The 16,710-nt window shown below is 40.8% G+C and overlaps 1 protein-coding gene across 1 annotated transcript; it reads right to left on the reverse strand.

The window, feature by feature from the left end:
- Window positions 1–2,114: 2,114 nt before the first annotated feature.
- LOC132331806 (cytochrome P450 2J2-like) lies at window positions 2,115–11,872 on the reverse strand. The gene is made up of 9 exons (XM_059855628.1): window positions 11,570–11,872; window positions 10,023–10,185; window positions 8,355–8,504; window positions 7,624–7,784; window positions 6,710–6,886; window positions 5,800–5,941; window positions 4,258–4,445; window positions 3,708–3,849; window positions 2,115–2,528 (listed from the first exon to the last, which is right to left on the reverse strand). The coding sequence occupies exons 1-9, from the start codon at window positions 11,735–11,737 to the stop codon at window positions 2,350–2,352; spliced, it is 1,470 nt and encodes a 489-aa protein (XP_059711611.1). The 5' UTR covers window positions 11,738–11,872; the 3' UTR covers window positions 2,115–2,349.
- Window positions 11,873–16,710: the final 4,838 nt, after the last annotated feature.

Consider the following 16,710-nt stretch of genomic DNA (forward strand, 5'->3'; position numbering starts at 1 on the left):
CACAGGGAAGTGGGCCTGCAGTCTCCTTGACCAAGCACAAAGCAAAATTTCTTCATCCCTCCACCTGCCTGTGGCTAATCTCCCCTGGATTGCCTGCAGCAGGAACAAAGATAACACACAGCTGACTCTGAGAACTTCTTTCACAAGTGTTTTCATGCAACTGAGCAACTCCAGCTCTGCAAAGGGTGGCATTTGAATATGATCAACGCAGATTTGGCACTTGCACAAGAACAGCATTAGCTTAGACTTGGCTCTGACTTAGACAGCAGCATCTGGCACTCTGGAAAGTCACCTAGATGTCCTTGCTGCTCACGTACCAAACTTATAGAACTGGCACAGCTAGAAATAAAAGTTGTGAGGCGTGAAGGACATTGGTTTACCCCATAAACAGGGCAGAAAAATAACATTTACCCATCTTGCTGGCCACTGATTGAACAGAGAGCTAGGATCAACATGAAAAACTGGATTATCCATTTTGAGATCACTTTTGGGACTTTTAGTTCCCTCACTGGTGTTACATTTTCTGTATCTCAAACTGCTCCCAACTCTGAGTTTAGTATTTTCCAAACTGTTCCTGGGAGGAGACTTGCAGCCCCAAGGCTCGCCTGCCCTGCTCACTTGCAGCTCCATCTGGCCCCTGCACAGTCCTGGCTGGCTGCTCTGCATCTCCTTTGGCTCTCCAGGCTCACTCTGACTTTTCCACACACATTAGCCACATTCTGGTGATTGCACCTCTCAGCCTAGACATGAACTACCTGCATGTAGGAAGGCAGCTGCCAAACAGCTTTGCCAAGTCTTTGGGAGAGATGTCAAGGGAATACAAATTGCTCTGCTCCTCATACAAGATGGTGCTAGAAGTCTGGGAAGAGAGAAGCCTGATAAGGCTTTGTAAGCTGTATTTGCCACAGCTTCCATGAAGAGAATTGAATGCCCGGGGAAGCAGGAGTTAGAGCTGCCTGACAGCTCAGAAGAACAGAAGGGTATCCCTCTAACAAGAGAATCATCCTCCTCTCACTCTTGCCAGGATAGCTGCTGGCCCCTTCTCTTCTCCCCCTTCCTTTCAGCCCATGACACAATGGATAAACAGGGCAATGCCAACTAGTGATTGAAGCATGCTTGTGATAACAATTGTAAAGTCTTTTATTCAAGAAAGGAAGCTGGTAGAGCAACAGTAACCCTCAGTCTGACCTTGGGTTTTAAATATTATTGGGTGGCTAACAAGGCCAGTCTCACAGTGAGAGTGGCAACTGACACTTGCCATCCACTAGCCCTGCTTGGGCACTGCTCCTGTCAGCTGCACCTTGCACAGCTCTTTCCTCAGTGTGCCTTTGGACTCAGCAGGCTCAGCTCAGCAGTCAGAAGGCTGCTTGTGTGCAGCTGCCCCTCTGCTCGTAGAAAACTCTCAAGAGCTTTGATTCTCTCATAGCTTTTGGGGAACACCACATCAAAGTCTCCTGCCCTGCCCCTCCTTTGCAGGCAACAAGCTTTGCTACACAAGACTGCAAAGACTGCAAGCTGCCCCCTGAACTGTGCTTTGGGCATCTATGAAGAGACATGGCCAACCTAATCTGCTGTACATCACTGTCATTACAAACCCTGGCATGTGAGAGGACTCCCACCTTCACAGAAATGCCTCTCAAATGCACAAGAGTATATGTACAAAAAAAAAAAAATTTCAGGCCAGCCCACTGGTCCTTATCTGTTTCTATCCACTGCATCTCACCAGCAGTGGGGCTTCCCTCTGCAATTTCCAGCAGGCAATAGGAGGGGTTTGTCTTTGCTCTTAGCCTGAGTCACAAGCCTCAAGGCCAAACGAAGAGTTGCACTCCTGTCTCCCTTTTACTTCCAGTCTCAAGTACTCATCTACCCGTGGCTCTTGGCTAAATAGACAAAGCTGCTCCCAGCAAGTTGAGATGCCTCTCCACAGCTTTGAGTTCCCATGCAACGACACCTGGGAGCTCTGGCAATGTCCAGAGCCACCACCTCTGGGAACAGCATACCCACACACCATTCTGGATTTGAGAATGTAGGGGAAGTCTGCTCAGAGCCTGGCTCTGATGTTCCTCCTCCCTCCAGTAAGATTCTGCCGAGTTTCTAGTAAGACTAGACAGAGCAATAATTGTCTACATTTATTTCATTTGTAACACAGCAGGAAAAAAATGAAGTACAGACACTTTCCAGACACAGGAAAACCAGAGTATTTTTTAGGCCTGGCTTTTAACACATATAACACAATAAGGAGAGATTTGCGCTGAATTAGAGGTAAAAATGACAACCATAAAGCTGCATAAATACCAGCACACCACCAAACCTGTGTCTGTGCCTCTTAAATCTCTAATGCTGAACAACCTAGCGCAGAACTGCACAGAGCTTGTATGGATGGGGTTTCATGGTACTCCCAAAGATAAGGTCTGTGTTGATTTCCTTAACTCCTTCTGGTACAGTGAACTTGAATTTCTGCAACAGGCTGCAGAACATGATGAAAAGCTCCATCTTGGCCATTGCCTCTCCCAGACAAACACGGTGACCTGCAAGGGGTGAATGGAAAGAGAAGTCAGTGCCCAGCAAGATCTCTAAGCAGCACCTGTTTCCCAGCTTTTCTCAGGAGCACTGCTCATTAAGGAACAAAGAGCTTTGCTGAATTTTATAATTTCCTCTCAGATTGAACTGGACATACAACTGAGATGTCTGCAATTCATCTTTGCAGGATCTGCCCAGATTAGATAGAAAAGGTACCAGAGATGCTTCTCAGAAGTTTCATTCTTGCTTCCTAATCTACAGGACTCCCTAGTTTTATGAAATGGATTTCAGTCTTTTGATTCCAAATAAAAACAAGAAAGCACCTTAGGTTACCTCACAGCTTCTGCTTTGTACAGGCTGACTTATCTTCCCTAATAACAGTGAAAAATCAGAAGACAGAGGACATACTACACCTGATGAAACATTTTCCTACGCAGTGGTTTCAGTGAAAACAACTTGCTAAAGAAAAATCTCTTCCCAGTTGATCAATTAACTCTGTCCAGGATACAATTCCCAGAGACAGTGACAAACTCCGAAATGCTGTGGTCAGGTCATTCAATTTGGATGTGAGAAAACAATTCCTCTTCTGCCCAATTTAGACCAGAAACCTGAGCCTGACATTTTCCTATCTCAGCTGATAGCTCTGACAACCAGGCTATTTCCTCCTGGCATGATCCCCAAGAGCTTTTGTTTGTTTAACTTCTATAAACACACACTGGTGAAAGAGTGATTTCAGAAGCTCCATAGAAAAGACACAGACTTCTGGATCTATTTGATCCAGCTTCTGGATCTCCCATTCATCTCTCTGCACTGATGAATACTGAATTATTTATACAAAATAAATCAGCTCCAGCACTGCTGCCTGCCATAGAATATCCACTGTAATGGCATAATCCACCATATACAGAGGAGGACCAAGGGCAACAGTGTAAGGACTCAAGTTCTTAAGTGACTGGGAATTCTGGGACCTTACTCCTTTTGTCTTCTCTGCATTTTCACAAAAATCTAGGATCAAGTGTTTATACAATTGCCTAACAACTTATTTTTGCAGTCAAACATTTTTCTGGGCTGGGAAAACAATGTGCTCCTGCAGTTTGGGATTACACTCCCCTCTGGTCTTCTCCACAATGAAAATAACCCAGCTTCATCTAACCCACACACGTGGGATCAGTTCTCTGTGCACTCACCTGCTGAGAAGGCCAAGAAGGCCTCTCGGGTCACAAAATTTCCATCCTCATCCAAGAAATGGCCAGGGTTGAACTGGTGAGGTGTCTCCCAATAGTCAGGGTCAAAAAGAGCTGAGTCTACACTTGCCATGATTAGAGTGCCCTGAAAGGAAGAGGCAGTTCGCACAGTTCTGTCTCTCACACATCAAGAATAAAAGGACACAAACACATTCCAGCTATAATTCTGCACACGGAGAGGCAGCAGAAATGAAAGATTACATAATTAGGGGAAAAACAATAATCTCAAGGGTTCTGAGGGGTTTTTGTAAAAAAAATAAATAAGCAAAGAAACTTCAGTATTTTGGGTTCAGATATTTCCCCTCTGTATTCCTTCATGGTTTTTTTCCAGTCTGTTAGCAAATGCCAAATAATGTGTGGTCTGCAGTTCTTTAGTACCATATCCTAAATCTAGTGAAATGATCATCCTGTCCTGAGCTGGAAGGGAAAGGGTATAACGGTAAACCTTTACTGATGGCCAAAGATCACATTGGAATAGAAGGAATACCTGTACCTTTGGAACATGATACCCCAGAACAGTGGTATCCTTCACAGCTTCTCTGGGAAGTGTGATTAAAACGATGCTGCTGAAGCGGAGGATCTCATGAACCACAGCATTTGTGTACGGCAGCTTCTTGCGATCCTCGTAGCAGATGAGATGGGAGGGACTAAGAACAGTATCCAGCTCTTTCTGGACTTTGTCTAAAAAAATATTTAAATATCCATTATAGATGTACGAACACTGTTTTGGATGAAACAGCTTTCCTTTCCTTTTTGGAGTATAGTAGTGATAGAAAAAAATACAATATATAAATAATTTATACTTACCATATCCCAAAGTGTAAATGCATTTGTATAAATGTATATATGTAATGCATTTATATTAATAGAAATGTATTTATTAGTGTAATCATACATTTATACAAACGCATTTGTATATTTGTATAAATCATAACCAGCTAGTTATGATTTTACTACACTCTGTTTTCTAGTTGATAGGTTTTATGTTTAGACCCTCTTTCCACAAGCCCAGCAGATTTATGAAGCATTATATTTAAAGGAGGGGGAGAAAACTTAAGTATAACAAGACCTTCTTATTAAGAGATCAATTCTATTAAGCTGTTGACTTTATTCCAGGTAAATACAGACTCACAGTACACTAATGAGGGTGTTGCAAGCAAGCCATCACATCAAGCTGACACATGTGCAATGCTGAGAACTGAAATATGATCATATTACTAAACTATTACCAAGTGTTAATCTCTTTGGGCTGCTATCTAAGCTTTACTAACTAACACACCTTATACAGTCTCAGATGGTTTGGGGTCAGATTTCATACTTAGGCTAGTAAGTTAAGAGGAATTTTTTTCTTTATAATTTATCAGAATTTGAAGTGCATGTGTATGCACAGGGCTCTGTTCTTTGAGCATTCTAGCACCACAAGCATGAAAAGAATTTCTAGCCCTCAGCCTGAGTCTAGAACATGTACTTGGCTTAGTAATTCATCACCTCTGAAAACCCTCTACCAAATCACCCAAAAATTTTCAAACTAGTATGCCACTGTGCTCTTGTCCAGAATTTCTGGATTATCTTTTTGTCTTCCTTCTCTGTTTAACATTCCCATGCATTAGAATAAATATATCTATTTTACAGAAACTTGACTGATGTCTCAGTTAATGAACTCAAATAATATAACCTTATTACACATGCTGGATGCCAGAAAAGCATCACTTTGCCCTAACCCAAACTCTTATTCCACCTTGTGTGTTTTCAGCCTGTATCTTCCATTATATGCTTACAGTGCTGAAACAGTCTGACAAAAATCAACAGGACCCAATACAGTGTCAGAAGCTGAATATCCCTGAAATTATTTTGAAATCTCCGTCTGAAAAATTTTTACTACATTGGCTTATTAAATGCAAAGCTCAAAAATTATCTTTTAAAAAAGTAGGCTTGATCTTAAAAAACCCTTGATTTTAGCAAAAAAAAAATATTATATATAAAACAGAAAATTGCTCTACTTTAATCATATTCATGCTTGTTGTGTGCTACTCACCTTGGATGTCAGGGTAAACCAACATATAGAGCAGAGCCCAGCGCAGAGTGGTGGCTGTGGTCTCTGAGCCACCCAGGAAAAGGTCAAAAACAGACTGCACCATGTTGTCTTCATCAAATGTAGAATTGGGGACATTTTTAGTCTACAAGTGTCAGTGAGAAAGGTAAAAACGAGTATAGCTGTGTAATAGCACTGAGACAGACAGTGATCACTGTATCTAAAGGAACAAGATTTCGAGAGGACAAAGAAAACACAGATACTTGAGCAGAACACAGATATAGGTAATGACTTTACTCAAATGAATGCAGTGATACTGTTAAATTAGAGGTGCTGTCAAATGTGTCAGGTGTGTAAGTCCTGTTATGCTACCTTGTAAAGTGGCATGTTGATTTCTGTTAATTTCCACAGCAGAAAAACACATTTCTAGGTAGTTTTATCCCACCCATGCCACTTTCAGCACAGCACATTTGCTGATTTCAGCAATCTGTCTGATATATAATGTTATCCTTTTAAAGATTTATGCTTTTTTTTTTTCAGAGCAGAGACTGACAACATTTTAAGATTGTCATGATACTCATACAGCACTAATGAGCACAAAAATAATACAAGGCAAAAAATAATCAGAATTCAGCAGCCATCTAAATACCTGCACCTTCTCAAGGTCCTCCCTATTGCCCAGCCCTCACTAAGGATTCCAAAATATGCTAACAAGCCAATGTAAATAACTTGTACTTCTAGAACAAGTTCTTGAACTAACTATTCAAAGTTCATATTTTGAGTTTGACATCAGAGTTTTCAAGCTGTGCTTGCAGAGCCCTGCAGTAATGCTGTTGAGGGCAGACAACAGCAGGGAAAGGGCAGGGAACCCATTACGGTTGGATCTGTGTCACGTACAGCATTAATCACTCACTTTCTCTATCTGTTTCAGGTAAAAGTCAATGAAATCTTCTGGTTCATCTATTCTGCCTTTTTCCCTGTGGCTTTTGATCTCCTGCCTTACAAAGGAACGAACAAAATCCCGGGAAAATCTCGCTTTATGTAGAGGTCCTGGGAGGTGCTCTGCAAACCACGGGAGCATTTCACACATCTGGGGAGCAAGAATTCAGCACAGAAGCAGTTAGTGACACTGTAGAGATGCCTTGTGATAGAGATATAGCATGGACATTTTTGGTGCTAAACTGCTGAATTAATTTCTCTGAGAAAAATCCTGTGGCATGAAAAGAAATGTTTAGTACATAAACACACATTAAAATCACAAATTAGGGACAGCACAGTTTCCACCCTAGATTTTTTCCATCCTTATTATATAACTCCACTGTATTTACCCTGTTAATTCACCAACAAAATAATCTACTTTTGCAGATAGATGTATCAATATTAATAAATATTTATGTCCATCACCTTAGCACTGAAAAAAAACCCAAAAAACCCACAGAAAAAACAAAAAACAAAAAAAAAAAAAAATTTAAAAATTAACCAACATTCACTTTCATTCTCACACAGAGTATCATCTTTTCACCTTAACAATACTGGTATTTCCATTACAGAAAAGGTCATTATCCCAGGCATATTACCTTTGCTAAGACATTCTAATAAAGATTATTAATACAGTATTCATACTTGAATCATGTCAAACCCAAACCATTGCAGGTCCAGTTCATATTCACAGTCAGAATATTTATCAGTATTTAATAATGCAATACTTTAATAATATACATACTGATATAATTATATTGCAATAAATAATGAGCCTAATGATCAAATAAGTTGCATGTTAGTAATATTCTAATAAGTAATATATAATCTCATAAATAATATTCTCACATAATAAAAGTGGCTGTTCCCAAAAGCCACTATATAATTGAAGGCTTCAATCAGCTGCTGGAAGGTTTTATCCTCCAGAGAGAAACGATGTCCAAAAACCACAGCACAAATCACATTGGAGACAGCATGGACAATGGGAAAGGAAGGGTCCACAGCTTCTCCTGCAGAGAGAGAAAAACATTCATCTCAAAAGCACTTCCTCTTCCTTTGCTATTTGGGAGAACAAGATTATAGTGACATTTTGGAATAGATGTCCTCTATGATATTTATACTGTTACTCAAAAACACCCAAAATTCACTAGGAAGTGTAACAAAAGATAAACCTCACTTCAAAATGAGGACAGGAAAGCCCCAAATCTTCAGCTCCTGGTCTTGTTTTTTTAATTTGTTTTCCTTTTTGCTTTTTTTTTTAATCTCAATCTTGGTGTTGATCCCAAAATACTGAGGTCAAATAATCTCAAAGGTTCAGAGGAGTTTTTTGTCAAAAAATAAATAAGCAAAGAAATTTTGGGTTCAGAGATGCCCGTGCTGTATTCCTTCATGTTTCTTTTTCCATTCTGTTAGCAAATGCCACTGAATGTGTGGTCTGCAGTTCTTTAGCACCTTATCCTAAATCTGCAAATCTAAGGTGTGCTCCAAATCCATTCTATTCAGTAACAAAAGTAGTGTTAACCCTTAGAGTCAAGCCATCTGTACTGTGTGTTGCCCCAAGCACTGTGTCAATGCCATACCCTCCTTGTCTCTGAAGAACTCCACCAGGTAACGGGCCTCGGTTTGGATCCCACGCTCCATTCCTTTATTCCCCATTCCCAGTTTTCGGAGAGTTCCAATTCCAAAATGCCTCTGTTGTTTCCAGGTGAGACCATTTGAGACCAAGATACCTTTAGCCATCAAGAATGAATTTTATGTCACAATAACGTTCATACAATTGTAGATGATAAACACAGTAAGAGTTGTCTTCTCATCATGTGGCTGCTCAAAGAGGAGGGACACATCAGGGCAGTGTTCTTTGAATTGAATGTTGTTAGAGGCAGAGAAAACACCTTGGGTTAAAACATTACCATCCCTGCAAAAAAAACCCACTTTGACCTCTGGACTCACACACCTACCTTCCAAACCTAGTCCTATTCTTTCTGAAGCATCTCTCTCAGGTCTCTGAGGGATCCTGTTCTACCAGGATCTTTATACCAAATATCAAGTTCTCATCCTGGAAAGGTCCCTTTTGGAAAGACAACGAAGCCAGGGCAAGAACCACCCAGCCAAAATGAGAAGGAAAAATAGGTTTTAGCCAATCTGCAAACAGCTTCTTAAGATCAAGAGTTCCTGTGGGACGGAAAGGAATCCCAGGCTGCTCTGCTGTGAGTCTGTGCTCTAGCAGAGACCACCCAGCATGAACCATTTAATCTGCTTGGTGGGGAAATTCCCTCCCCAAGTGTAGCCTGCACTTCCCCCTGGGAAAGCCAGCTCACTCCCTGAGAGTGAGCTGCTTCACTAGAGACTGGGATAGCTCTCCCCTATTCCTTCTGCTGTCCTGGGAACCAGGGACAGGCAGATGGTATTTGTGCTGCAGCCACAAACTTGCAGCTGAGCTGCAGCTGTTGGTTAAAGCCATCCCTGCTACAAATTACAAGTTTTAGGGCATGTGTCACAACCCAGCTACTTTTCTCCACAGCACCCCGATAAAAAGTGGCAATACAGATCCTTCCAAATGGACTGAAATGGCCTCAGACTTAATCATCTCTATACCTTAAAGTAGTTTTTCTCTACTTATGTTAGCTAGTATTACAAATTAAAGCTTTCCAGACTGTAGTTCACATTAACCAAATCCTGACTGAGGGTAAAGGCATCTGCCATACATTCTCTGGATAAGAGGCTGATGGAAACAAGTTCAATTATTTCTGTTTTAAACATATCAGTATCTTTATTCTCTCTCCACTGTGATTCACCAGTGTTTGTGATAACACAATACAATGCTTTGAACCCCCTGGCTAATAAATTTAAAGCTCCACTGACCTTCCTGTGACTTTGTACTTTGGAGCAAGACTAGATCAAAGTTCTGTATATGCTTTCCTTACAGCAGTCTTTGCTGTAAACAAACAGCCGGGAGGACAAAGATTTATTTTAGTCTCAGCTTGCAAAGGAGGCTGCAGGATCAGGATTATTTCAAATCAGGACATGCAGACAGTGCTAAGAATGTTGCCCATGCTGCTCTGATAAGATGCTGAAATACAAGTGTGACAGTGGGATTTGGATACCACTTAGGATGATGCTTCAGAATGATATGATTCACCTTGAGCAGACAGAAAAAGTCAGTTGGGAACTAAGGGTTTTCCAGTAAGAAAAACATGAGGAAACAAAAAGTCAAGGGTAAAGTCCCTCCAAAGACATGAACATATTACCCTTTCCATCTGCCATTTGGTTGAAAATGTAGGTCTGCAGTCGCCCTGAAACATCCTCCGAGTTGTTGGTGAGACCATTCTTCACAGCTTGGAACCCATAGAGCACCACCATAGGTCTGTGACCCATCCACAGGGTGCAGATGTTGCCATAGGTTTTTGCCAGCTGCAGGTAAAACCAGCACACAAAAAAAACCCATGGGAGAAACATCAACAAACGGGCATACAGGATGGGCTGCTGTCTTCAGCACAACGTTGCTCAGGGGTTCAGCAGGTGAAAAGGGACAGTGGCTGTGTTTTGTGGCAGGGGTGCTTTCCAAAGGAAGGGTATGGGCTCTCTCTGGGAACACACCACCCACAGAAATGTGAGCAATGAAAGAATAAATGGTTCTTTTCTAGAACTTGGCCTGGGTTACCTTTGCAATACCAACCATAGGGTAAATGCCGTTGAGTGTTCATGGATCTCTACAAGGTTTCCTGTGAAATTTCAGCTGCCCATTCTTGGTTACATTTTTCAACTCCATATTTCATTCACTCAGACAACAACCAGAATTTCTTGAAATTATGAATACCGAGTGTAACTCTCCTTCTAGTAATGCAGATTTAATGTTTCAATGGCAAGAACTCTTCCCAGCTTATACTGAAATACTGTCAATTGTGGTATCTAAGCATAGATCCCATCTCTGGGTACTGATGGGACTGCTCTCAGGCAATGCCATGGGCATTCTGCAAGGACAAAGTCCCTGATGCTAGACCAAGAACCAGTACAGATCTGTCATCTCACAGTCATTAACATGTACCCATCAGAAAATTTTAGCATCATGCTCTTTTAAGCTCCCTTCAGCAGCAGCCAGGTACCCTCTGACCTGCAAGTTGCACTTAGCACATAAGGAAAGGCAACAATTTGAAAAATATATTAACACATTGGGTTCTCTTGTGATATTTTGGCTCAGTGGAGGATGTTGAAAACTGAAAGAATCTGTATTAACAGGCTTAGCATGGACCTAATTCTTCCTATCACTTCTTTCCTTTCACCATTATTTACATCTTTAGTTTGTCTGCAAAGAGCACATCCCATATTGGACTTCAGAGAAACAATGGATGAAAGGATTTGGCTACATATGGGATACAATCTTCTTTCCATCCCATGAGAACAGAAGATATTCTGGTGTGCTTTTCACATCCTCTGAATTCAAGACACCCAGTTTAAAATTATTTTCAATATATGCTTATGATGGGAAATCTGAGAATCACTGTTTTCTTTCAAGGCCAAAGTTTCCCTTAAAAATATAAGTCTCTTCTGAGGCAAAATTACTATGTTCAGTTCTGTTTAAGTTGCACACATATAAGAATGAGACTTTCATATGAAATTATTAGGCTTTCAAATGAATTAGATTGTCTGCAGGATTTTTACCTTAACTTGTTTAGGCACCTCATTTCCACAAATCACCTTCTCTCTCCCTGTTTCCACATCAGCCTACCAACAACCATCACCATTTTTTCCAGATTTTGCCTCAATAGCTCTTTAGTTCACATCTGCAAATACATACCTTTTTCAGGCTCCCATGATCAGCTCTAAAGTTTATCCACCAGATACTTCCAATGATGGGAAATGGGGTTGGACCAGGAGGAAATCCACGACTCTTCCATTGCAAATTCAGGAACTGTGCACTCAGAAGAAACAAAACCAGGGATATGAGAATTATACTTATCATCATTTCACACTTCCAAACTCGTATTATAAAATTGCTACAAATCTGTCTGTTGAAATTGTTCTGAACTCTTCCCTGTCACATTGAAGATTTCTGGATTTTCATCTCCCTTCTTTCCTACCACTCTTCCTGATCCAAGAAAATGAGGATTATTTCCATTCTTGAGTGTTATTTAATACATCACTATGCTGCAATATGCTAATTGATACCATTATTTTAAGATCCAGGAGAGGCTGGGTCAGAGAAGGTGGGAACCTCAGCCAGAAACATCCCTTTGAGCAATCAGTTTGAGGAACGTGTCACTCAAAATACTGACTACATGCATGCCAAGAACTCAGGTACAAAGCTGCAGCTGTCAGATGAGGGCAGGAATACTCATCAAGTAGCATTCTTGGGGCAAAAGGAAGCAACCAGTAGCCTTGTATAACAGTGGGTGGAGATGCAGACTTGGGAACCAAGAGCAATGAAGTAATATAACTTGAGTTTTCACAGTAAGCAATACAGATGAACTGTAAATAGCACAGTGAAGAATCAAATATAACTAGTGCTATTGGCAAAAAGTGTAACAGACCTCACAATAAACTCCATTTTGGGGCTGAGTTCTTGTACCCCATGAGGCTTTATGAATTAGTTTCTGCCTTATCTCAGTAGCAGGAGCCCTGTTCAGCAGAATTAATTCCAGAGCCTGTAATTCTTTGCTTTATTTTTAATTCACAGCAGCTGAAGCAGCACATGCAAAGACCTCCTCAACCCAAAAAAAATCCCTACAAAGAGGAGCAGTTCTTAGAAGACAGCTAGTGAAATAGGCTGTTTGGGATGTTGGTACCAAGCTGCCTTATGAAGAACAGCAGACCTCATAGGGATGGGGCAGTGCAGTGCTCCCCAAAGGAGTGCCTTTAATTCCATCAGACAGGGTGAATCTAAACACCTACAAAAGGCTGCAGAAGACAAAGAACTCCATGTGTGCTGACTTCTTGCTCAAAAATATACATAGCCCTGCAGAAAGAACACAAGAAGGCAATTACTGATCTTAATTGCTGTTTCCACTACACCCCCACTGTCCTGCCTGTGCTTTCTCTGAGGCTGTTGCTCCTCTCACAGCAGAAATGTCCCTGCAGGCTGTCCTCAAGATTTGCTGTCTGAAAAAACTCAACTCATCCTCACAACTCCACTTGCATAATCCACTGGTGTCACTTACCAGCGGCCAGAAAGGGCATCAGGCATGTTTTGAAAGCTCTTTTCATGTTTTATTCAACTCATCCAAGTTCTTCAGTAGCATTCAAGGCACCTATCCCAACCACTGCTGACAAGGGCAAGAACATTTCCCTGGAGAAAATAAATCCTTCCTTACACAGTAACTACTCTGGATTGGATTCCAGAAATTTCTTCCAATGCTCAGGAATCAGTTGCAATATATATCAAATATATTTGCAATAACCATGCTGTCCTCCAGGAAAGAGAGAGTTGGTCCTAGGCTGTCTCTAAACCTCTGTCCCTGGCAAATTCATCTGAACAAATCTTAGATCAAATTTTCTGTTCTGTCCACAGCTGGCATTCCAAGTGCATTAGCATCTGGCTAATAGATACTGCTCTGGAAAATTGACAAAAAGAATGCTGAGGCTGCAAATACTCAAACATTAGGAAATGCCAGAAGGAAAACTGTCTGTACAATATTAATTATTTCTTCCTGACACTTCAGTGAGAAAAGGATATATGCTATGGTTAATTTATGAAATTCTTGTCTCTGTTCAGCTCTTCTGCAGCTGACTGCAGAACACTGCCAAGATTACACAGCACTTCACAAACCAGGGAGACTGAAAGGCCACCAGGCCTTGGTAGCTGCCACACCATCAGGACATACAGAACCACAGCACTGGTGCAAGGTCTGCATTGCTTTCACCTAAACAGCACTGCATTACAACACCAAAACAGGCAAAACTGACCAACCAAACAGCCCAAACAGAACAAACAACAAGGAAAACAGTGGGAAAACAAAAAGAGGAATATTTACAGCAGTTGCTTTCCTTCCTAATAGCTAGAGCTCATGCTTTTTCTGGTTCTGCTCTCACTGCATGCCAGTGATGTCAAAAAGTTGGTAAATGTCTATAAGATTAGATATGCCAAGTGGTTTTATTTTGAGATGACTGGGATGACTATGTATTTCTAGCAGGAAGAGAAAGTGATGGATGCTACAATTTATTGTAATGCAGAGTGATAGAACTTAAATGAACTCCATCAGTGAGTGTGAATTGCAGGACTTAAGTGCACAAATTAAGGTTTAAAATACAAATAAAGTAATTGTGAGATCAAGCAGATAGAGACAGGTGTTTACAGAGAAGCTTTCTGCAAGATGTTTTTGGGAAAATCAGTTTTCCTGGTTCCAATATCTTCATTTTTTGTGAACAGCACCTCTCCCTGCAAGCCTTACGCATTATTATCTGACAAATACTGTCAAAAGAGCTCCTTGGCAGAGATGGAAGATGTTTAGACAGCTCAGAAACCCCCATTTTCTAATGAAGGTTTTAAAGCAGAGGAGTAGGAAGAAAATACAGGGAAAGAACAGAACAGAAATGGTCGTACCTGCCATCTACAACTTGACTTTCATTAGTCAACCTTTAAGCTCTTTCAAAAAGTGAACATCAGGGTTGACTAGGCCCAAAGAGATAAAGCAAGTTCATGAGAGTCACAGACAAACTATGAACAAATCTAGGAACAGAATCTGAAGTTCAAGTCCCATTCCAGTACTTTGTCTATGCAAACTAAAACCTCATCAATCTTCAAGTCCCAACAAAACAGATGACAGCAGGAGGCAAAACCCTATAAACTTTATTTATAATGCAAGTCAGCAAAGTTCTCTTTTCCTGAACTGATCACAGAATGGGGATTTCTTTGCTCACATTTCCCAGTCTTGAGTTCACTCCAGCTGTGCTGTAAGCCTCATTCTCCCTCTCTCAGTGTTTGCCTGGACACAGAGTGTCAGTGTAACTCTCCTCTCTCAGAGAAATTCTGATACCTCCAACCAATTAACAGCTCCTGTTATGAAGCTCTTGAAAGATCAGAGAGTGCAGGGGAGGAAGAGACAGCTAAGTTGAGAAATCCAAATTAGTGTCTCCACTGGAAGGTGGTGGAGAAAAAACAATAACAAAAAACAAACCCACAAACAAATCCCAAGACCAGCCTAGTAATACCTGTGCTGTTTAGCTAGAGGCCAGACAAAAGGAACACCAGGCTGTGTTGTCTAATACATCTGTCCCTGCAACAGACAAAAAACGAGCCCTGGTTTTCTGTCAGAGCACATGACACACGCTCTGGGCAGAGGTGTGCCAGGAGCCCTTTCCACCCCCAGTATGCACATTCATCCTTAGCTTCACACCATCCTATTGGAGCTCTTCTTTGCTTCCCACTCCTGCGGCCTGAAACCTTTATTACAAAAGCAGATTTCCTAATCTGCTCAAAACAATCAAACTTAATACCTGTCCTCTAAAGTGGAGATGCAGTTCTTGCAATAGTATTTGTGTCAGAGGAGATCAAACAAGATTTATGTGAACAGCTACTACTCACATGTACTGAAAATATAAAAACACACAGTATTGGAACAGCTTCCTTGCTTTTTCTCTCCTTGTGAACTTCAGCCCAAGCTTTTGTGAAATAACTTTGCCTCAGTGTATTTCAGTTTGCCCACAGCTCTCACCTAGCAGCAGGAAAAACACATTGCCCACAGTGTTCAAAGGGTCAGGCTCAGACTAACACTCTTGGTGGGCCCAGATTTATTCAGCTGCACCCAGATTTCTCTCACATGAAGCCCTTTTCTTTCTTTTTGTTTTCTTTTCTTAAGCTGCATCATAATCACTGCTATTAATAGGCAACTTCATGGCTAAACTCATCTTAATTCTGGTAATTTTAAGTGTATAAATCATACCCTCACTTGATGGGCATGAGATCATCAAGAGATTTCAGAGGTCTTTAACTGTTGCAAAACTTGCAAACCTGACAAGTTATTCTGTACACAAATAAGAAATAGAACACCACTCACTTCCTTTTAACCAAACAGGACCATCTGGATGAATTGGGAAGAAATAAAACAAATGAAGAATTGAAGTCCTGATGCACACAAGCAGCAAGCGAAGTCATTTAGATAGCTCCATCAAGTAACTCATTTTAAAGTCTAAAATAGCAGCAAAATCTGAAAAAAAATGGGTGGATAAATAACTTCTCAATAGCATTACTCAGCAACACTGCAATTTTTTATATACATACAGAACTGTCAGAATTGGCTGAAAAAACCATAAAAGTTATTGAATATCAAATTGCTTCCCTCAGTTTTTTGTCCATTTAACTCTTCAATTGTAAGATTCATAGGACCATGCTGCTAAAAATTTTTCTGTTTCCATTTCTCTGCCCAAAAAACCTAAACAAACAGATGACAGAGGTACACAGGCATGGTTCTTGGCCTCTGATGGCTGCTCCACTTCCACTCTTCTTGTAAAAGCATCTGCACGTGCAGCACACTAAAGCAGAAGTGTTGCATGGAACTGCACAGAGAAGTCAAGAGGCTCAGAAAGGTAAGGCAAAAAACTGCTGCAATGTCACTGCTGCCCTGTGAAACTGCCCCTGCGTTTCCTGTTGGAACCTGAAGTTATTACAATCCACCAAAAAAAAAACAACCCAAATGTCATCTACACATTTTTCAAGACTGAATCACACAAGATTGTATTTACCACATTTTCTTTTACTAACCCCCCCACACAAAAAATACAAGCTCATTAGAAAACTAAGTGAAATGAGTGTCCATGCCTGTAACTCTCAGTTTCTTGAAGCTTAATTCAGTTCTTAAGAAGCCCATGGATAGCACTAAACCTTTATATTTCAGGATCATAACATACATTGATTCCAAACAATAACCTTGATTTTGCAGAAACTTTTTGAGCTGAAAAGTGCAGACTGAAAAATTCAGCAAGCCTGTTCAGAGAAATTATGAT

The sequence above is a fragment of the Haemorhous mexicanus genome, chromosome 10, assembly GCF_027477595.1.
Source record: "Haemorhous mexicanus isolate bHaeMex1 chromosome 10, bHaeMex1.pri, whole genome shotgun sequence".
Lineage (NCBI taxonomy): Eukaryota > Metazoa > Chordata > Aves > Passeriformes > Fringillidae > Haemorhous > Haemorhous mexicanus.

Bases quoted from the DNA above. Each gene is read 5' to 3' on its own strand.
- LOC132331806 (XM_059855628.1), bottom strand. From the start codon at position 11,737: ATGATGATAAGTATAATTCTCATATCCCTGGTTTTGTTTCTTCTGAGT. The intron at 5,942-6,709 runs GTGAGTGATTAA...TGACACTTGTAG, and splicing joins ACCTGAAACAGATAGAGAAA to ACTAAAAATGTCCCCAATTC. The intron at 4,446-5,799 runs GTGAGTAGCACA...ATATTTTTTTAG, and splicing joins GGTTTACCCTGACATCCAAG to ACAAAGTCCAGAAAGAGCTG.